Source organism: Drosophila navojoa, chromosome X, assembly GCF_054131105.1.
Source record: "Drosophila navojoa isolate 15081-1374.11 chromosome X, UAZ_NAV_1.0, whole genome shotgun sequence".
Taxonomy (NCBI): Eukaryota; Metazoa; Arthropoda; class Insecta; order Diptera; family Drosophilidae; genus Drosophila; species Drosophila navojoa.
Genome location: NC_142895.1, coordinates 9,751,026 through 9,757,128, shown reverse-complemented (window position 1 = coordinate 9,757,128; position 6,103 = coordinate 9,751,026). Strand labels below are relative to the sequence as shown.

Below are 6,103 nucleotides of genomic sequence, written 5' to 3'. Positions count from 1 at the left end.
AGCTTTTGGCTTAAGCTCAGCTTTAAGATTATGCTGCAAAGCACATTTTGTTGCAGCTAAAGCTTGCAAGAGCTTTTAAGCACATTTAAAGCTTTACGTTACTGTTTATGAATATGATTGTAATTCCATAAACATATAAACTGTCTTTTGATGATTTTCATGAAGTATACGAGCTAAGTACTTCAAAAACCTGATATTAATTTTTGTTTACAAATTGTTTAATCTTAAAGTTCCAAAGCTTTTGTATTAATTGAATTGCGCAAAAGCTTTTTAAAATATTTTTCTTATATTCTGTGTATCGAAAATGTTTAATATGAAAAAAAAACTAGGAGCTTTAAAGCTTATCCTGCTTGATTAAAGCTCATCAAACAAAACCTTAATAAGCAGCTTTATTTGTAGATGAGAATAAATGTTTGCATATGAATATTAATCCAAATGCGTTATGTCCATAGGAAAGCATCGCCAAGACTTTAATTATTTATAAATCTCTTCTCTAATACAATTTCGAGCTTGCTGGGGTCAACTTGGCCAACACTAGACCGCAATAATGCGATTGCTTGTAAGCTATAAGCCAAAGCTCATTAGCTACTATACACTAAATCTGTAACATGGCTCATTAAAGCTTAAACGGACTTCAATTTAAGCTAAATTAAATCTCATATCTATAATCGAACTTGAGCTACTGGACACGGCAGCGGCCCCAAACGCGGCCCCAACCTCTTCCAATTCCATTTCATGCATATTACATATTGCTCAGCTGGTCTCGTTCGCAGTGCTCGCTCCTACTCTCAACACGCGGGTATCTGCTGCAGGAACACAATCAGTTTGTCTTTCAGTTGTCCCCTTAGGGTCGATTTCATGGCGCAATTTATGAAACCCGCTTGGCCTTTTGCCGCGATGCCGCATTTCCTTCTTTTCTCTTCCTCTTTACTTTTTTTCTAGTTTATTTTTTACTTTTTATTTTTGTCTTTTTGTTTTCAATTGCTGTCTCTAGCTTTCTCCCTCTCTCCCTCTCTCTGGTCTATTTGTATACCCTAAACACAGATTGGAAGTCAGGGTATAATGATTTGCTTGTAGTGTAGTGTATGTGGCTTACAAAAGAAGGCGCGGCAAATTGATAAAACCTTCAATTTTGTTTCTATAAATAATCGATATCTACTACTGCCAGAGCCGATAAAAATCGATATGCGCTTGCATATGTATACGGGTGTATATCTCTTATGGCACATGCAACTTCTTTTGTATACCCTGTAATTGAATGCAGCGTATCTGTTAGCCAGACACATACCCATTCTACGCTTCTGTTTTTGTCGTTTTGGGCTTTGGCCGGCGTTATCTCTTGCGTAGATTCCCTGGCAGGCCAAACAGAAATATGAATTTATACCATTTTTTTTTAGTTTGCTTTTAATGTTATTGTTGTTGTTGTTGTTGTTGTTTGCACTCGCAAATTCCTGGAACACGACGTAATTTATAGCTGGGAGTTTTGTGCCAAGGCCTTGCACAAAAGGAACACACAAACCAGAGAAATAGAGAGCGAAAGAGAGAGAGAGAGGGAGCGAGAAGCTACGCAAATTTGGGTTGACAGCTGAGGAGCAAATGGTTAGATGCCGCACAAAAGGAGCGCAGCTAACTTCAGCAAGACGCTCTTAATTACAGCTGATTTATTTATTGCGCATACGCTCCGCATGCAGGTGCAGATGCAGGTGCAGGTGCAGGTGCAGCTGGCGTACAGGTGCCAAAGGCGTCGGCTAATTTACAATGGACAAAGTCACAATAAATTGTCATTAATAGTGCAGCCGGTGGATGAATGCAGCCAGAGCACCAAGAGAACAGCAGGCAGCTGGTTAGCAAGTCGACGAGTCGCTCAAAGTGTAATTAAACCGTAATTGCTGGGAAACCGCAACGTCTGACTAAGCAACCAGTGGCGATGCAAGCGACAGCGCCGCACTAAACTCTATCAAAATAATAAAGTGCAACAATATAAATATTGAGAAACAGCTGCATGTGAATCAGCGCTCTCTCTCTCTCTCTCTCTCTCTCTCTCTCTCTCTCTCTCTCTCTCTGGGCTCTGCCACAAGGAAAATTATGCAAGCTTGGAGCCAGTGCTGTGAATAACATTGGGGCGGCAGCATGAGCGCGCGTCCGTCCAGCAGCGATGTAGCCGAACACTGCTGTCGCAATGTGCTCATCGAACTGATCAGCACAGAGCAACAATATGTCGAGGATCTGATCATTGGCATCGAGCGCTATAGTCGCATCTTTCAACAGCGATCGTCGTTGCCGTCGGGTCTGGTTGGACAACAGCACGTTCTGCTGTCGAATATTACAGATATTGTGGCACTGCATCGGCACCGCCTTCTGCCGCTGCTGCTGCAGCATCGCCAGCAGCTGGAGCTGCTCTTTGAGCGTTGGTATTCTCTCGTCGAGCGGGATGTCTTCTACTGCTATGTCCTGTTCACGGCTAGCCAGCGCGAAAGTCTGCGTCTATATCACTCCCATGAGCTTTATTTTAGGGTAAGTTCGAGTGGAATAAAATTGCGTGTCTCTATTACTTATCGTTCATCCAATTGGTTGATCTGTGAGCTGAGCGATGAGCCTATCAAACGTGATGAGCAAAGACACTTGAGCGTAAACGGGATGGCAATATAATTGCTGATCAATTCACATTTGGATGTCTGCTTGTTGCTCTCTTGCTTTCGCTTACCTAATGCATAAAGGAGAGAGGAGCACAGAGTGAGGATGAACATATCATGGCTGCCACGTATCCCAGAAAATGCGTGCATAAACGAGATCGCAATAGCGGCAACTGTAAAGCAGAAGATTCTCTTAAATATGGCGAATTCAAAGACACGAAATACCAGCTGCGCTAAGACATAAGTGCGTGAGCGAGATAGCACTAGAATGTTTGATCTAAGCAAATTAAGATAACTGCGCTTACCTCAATGCATAAAGGAGAGAGCAGCAAAGAGCAAGAGCAACGCAATTGATGAATACGTGGCGAGTTTGAGTGCGCGGAAGCGAGACAGCATGACGAAACATTTAGTTGTGTCATTCGCTCTCATTTATTATCGATTGATTCAGCACAAAATTAAAGAGTTTCGTAACAATGGCGTCATCAGGCATCATTGCCATAATAGCTATTTCTGGCCTATGGGAGAGCAAAGCAAAATCAGCCGGCGAATGTAATTGGTGCTTTGCAGCAAAAACATTTTTAATGATTGATGATTTAAAATGGTTGCAGTTGAAATCATTTTCGCTGCACAATGTTGTTGCCAATTGTTTAATTTAAAAATGGTGCTCATTTGAATTCTTGTTCATCAACAGCGTATGCAGCTAACAATGGGAGATCCGCTGGGCTTACGCAGCTTTCTACTGAAGCCTGTGCAGCGTGTGACGAAGTATCCATTGTTACTCAATCGATTCATTCAGGCATTCTTCGAGCATCGCCAGGTGATCTCGAAGCGCATCTTCGAGCTGGCCTGCCGGCTAGAGACGCGACTGCGCGAGCTCTTGGAGCGGGCCAATCAAGCAGACCAGCTCAATGACATCACCAGCTTCAATGCGGTATGTTCAAAGTGTTGAAACACGTTCATCTTGAATGTCTTCAAGCACCTTTTGCAGTCTAGCATACTCAACGAGGGGCGCTTCGTGACGATGGGCGAGTTCCAGCTGATCGATGGCCGACTGCGCCGCTGTTACAGCTGCAAATTGTTTGCATTCACCACCTGCCTCATCTACACGGAGCAGAAGAGCTGCAAACAGGTGCTGCGCGGCACTTTCGTTCTGCCGGATGTTTGCGTTGTGGCCAAGGCGAAGTCCTTTCTGCTGTGCAACAAGCAGCACGAATGTGAGTTCCTTTGCCCGAAGGCCTTGGTTAAAAAATGGGAGGCGATGGTGCGTCATCTACTTGAACAGTTTGTGAGTGTGGCATTTGGCGATGTTGTCGCGACAGCGGAGCAAAGCACGGACAACGCCAGCGGGCAGCAGCAAGCGGTGCAACGCAAGTCCATCAACCGTACCATCTGGTACGCAATGCAGTAACCCAACCCAACCCCACAGAAGCACACATTCCTACCCCACTCCCTCCCGTTCCACGATTGTAATATGTGTTTCACTTGCAACTGAATCAAAACGAATACGAGCTACTGCAACGGCTGCTATGCGGCTCAAAAACCAAACCAAAACAAACAAACGAAGTTTTAATAAAACGTTATCAGAACTGCTGGCATAAATCACTGAGCGATGCACATAACAGTCTTCCGCTGTGCTCTGGGCAAAGGGCTAAAAAAGCAATGAAAATATTAAGCGACAGGTAAAACGGCGCAGAAGAAAGGAAAAAAAACCCTGAACTACGTTATTTGCAGCAAGTCGAACTTCAAATACACTGCAATAGATCGAAGTGCTAAAGTGACTACAGAGGCATTTGATTTCAGGTATTCTAGAAGCCATACGAAGCTAGTAGTATTAGATATATAAGCAAGAAATATTATTGAAATTATTAAGTGATAAGGAATGCAACAGACTTGGCTTAAACAAGTACTTGAAAACCCAATTCCAAACTGGATATAATTGAAAATAATGCTAATTCAGACTCCGAGTACCGAATGATTAGAAGTAATCTATGCAAATTGTGGCTTAACCAAATATTGATGACAATCGATGGGTAATCGATATATATCGACATTTACAAATAACGCTATTCAACTAGCAAACAAAACTAAATCAATTTTGCTGAAAACTGACTCAAACATTTATCATAAGCTGACTGCAATATACCCTGTTTTTTATTTTTCACTTGAGCTTTGCATGTAAATTTCTGTTTTTCTTTTTGTTTTTTTTTGTGTTCTGGCAACTTCTTGAACTGTGCACAAAGTGTTACAGATAGTTGCCATTGCACTGGCTGGCAAATTATATTATATGCTGAGTTCTCGAAGAGTCATTTGAGTTGAGTTGGAAAACCGCAGATGGCACAAACTTTTATTAAGTTCTCCGTTGCGATTGTAGTGCGTGATTGTTGTTTGTGGTTTTTCGTTTTGTGGTTGTTGTGGCTGTTCTGCTTATTGTTGTTGTTCTTGTTGTTGTTGTTGTTGCTGTGCGCAAAATCCATATAATTGAAGGCCTGAAGCTATGACAAACGCACAATGACGCACATTTAATAGGCATGTCTGTGTGTCTGTGTGTGTGTGTGTGTGTGTGCTCATGTCATTTTAGTCGATGAATTGATTTATGTGCTTGTTTGTCAGTTGACCTGCAACTTGTGCATAAATTTCAAATTTCACATTGCTCATACGCCGCGTGCTGCACACCACTAATACACATGTCCGAAAAGTTTCCAGCAAAAACAGCCACAGCAACAACAACAAGTGCATGGAAAAGTGTGTGCACGTGTGTGTGTGTCTGTGTGTGTGTAAAGGCATAAAGGAAATGTGGGCGTGTCTGGGCGCAAGGTGCTGGTTGACATTGCCCTGCAGATTGTTTCGACAAGTTTTCATGTCGCCTGCCATCAAAAACTTTGCCCGGCATCTTCATAAATATTTTGAGTTGTTGTCTAACGATACGCGGCACCAAGCAGCGAGCAGCAAGCGGCAAGGCGATGCAGCAACAACAACTAGGCAAAGTCATGGATGTGGCAGCAGCTGTAAAAGAAGAACTACAACAACAACGAGAAGAAGAAGAAGAAGAAGTAGATGCATGTGAAGAAGAAGAACAAGCATAGAACAAACAACAAGTATGTTCAACTATTTTAAGCGCGCTTAAAAGCCTTGAAACAAAATATATTTCGTTTAGTATTTAGTTCCTGCCAAAAGCAGAGCAAGGCTAAAATCTAGTTAAGAGCGAATGATGGGCATGCAGATGCCCTGTAATATTTGTATAAAAGGAGGTATACTTATCTGTACAGAAAGCCCAGAAGTGTTTCATTTTGAGCAACAAACTTTTAGAAATATATGCACTTCTTTTAGTTAATCATAGTTAGTTAGTTAATTACCTTTCTTAGCCTCTGTTCTACTTCGTTTAGATAACTCTCGTATGCTTGTATATCTGGCCACCGTTGTCATGGCTACAGGGTATACAAATAACTTACAACTTGTGCTTTTTGGGGATT

The 6,103-nt window shown here is 42.2% G+C and overlaps 1 protein-coding gene across 1 annotated transcript; it reads left to right on the top strand.

Moving 5' to 3' along the window:
- Positions 1-2,085: 2,085 nt before the first annotated feature.
- On the top strand, positions 2,086-4,235 carry LOC115564655 (puratrophin-1). Its single transcript, XM_030389225.2, has 3 exons — positions 2,086-2,514; positions 3,325-3,564; positions 3,622-4,235. The coding sequence occupies exons 1-3, from the start codon at positions 2,131-2,133 to the stop codon at positions 4,039-4,041; spliced, it is 1,044 nt and encodes a 347-aa protein (XP_030245085.1). The 5' UTR covers positions 2,086-2,130; the 3' UTR covers positions 4,042-4,235.
- Positions 4,236-6,103: the final 1,868 nt, after the last annotated feature.

Excerpts from the sequence above, each read along its gene's own strand:
- LOC115564655 (XM_030389225.2), top strand. The coding sequence starts at position 2,131 with ATGAGCGCGCGTCCGTCCAGCAGCGATGTAGCCGAACACTGCTGTCGC. Across the intron at positions 2,515-3,324 it reads CCCATGAGCTTTATTTTAGG|CGTATGCAGCTAACAATGGG; the intron begins GTAAGTTCGAGT and ends GTTCATCAACAG. Across the intron at positions 3,565-3,621 it reads ACATCACCAGCTTCAATGCG|TCTAGCATACTCAACGAGGG; the intron begins GTATGTTCAAAG and ends CACCTTTTGCAG.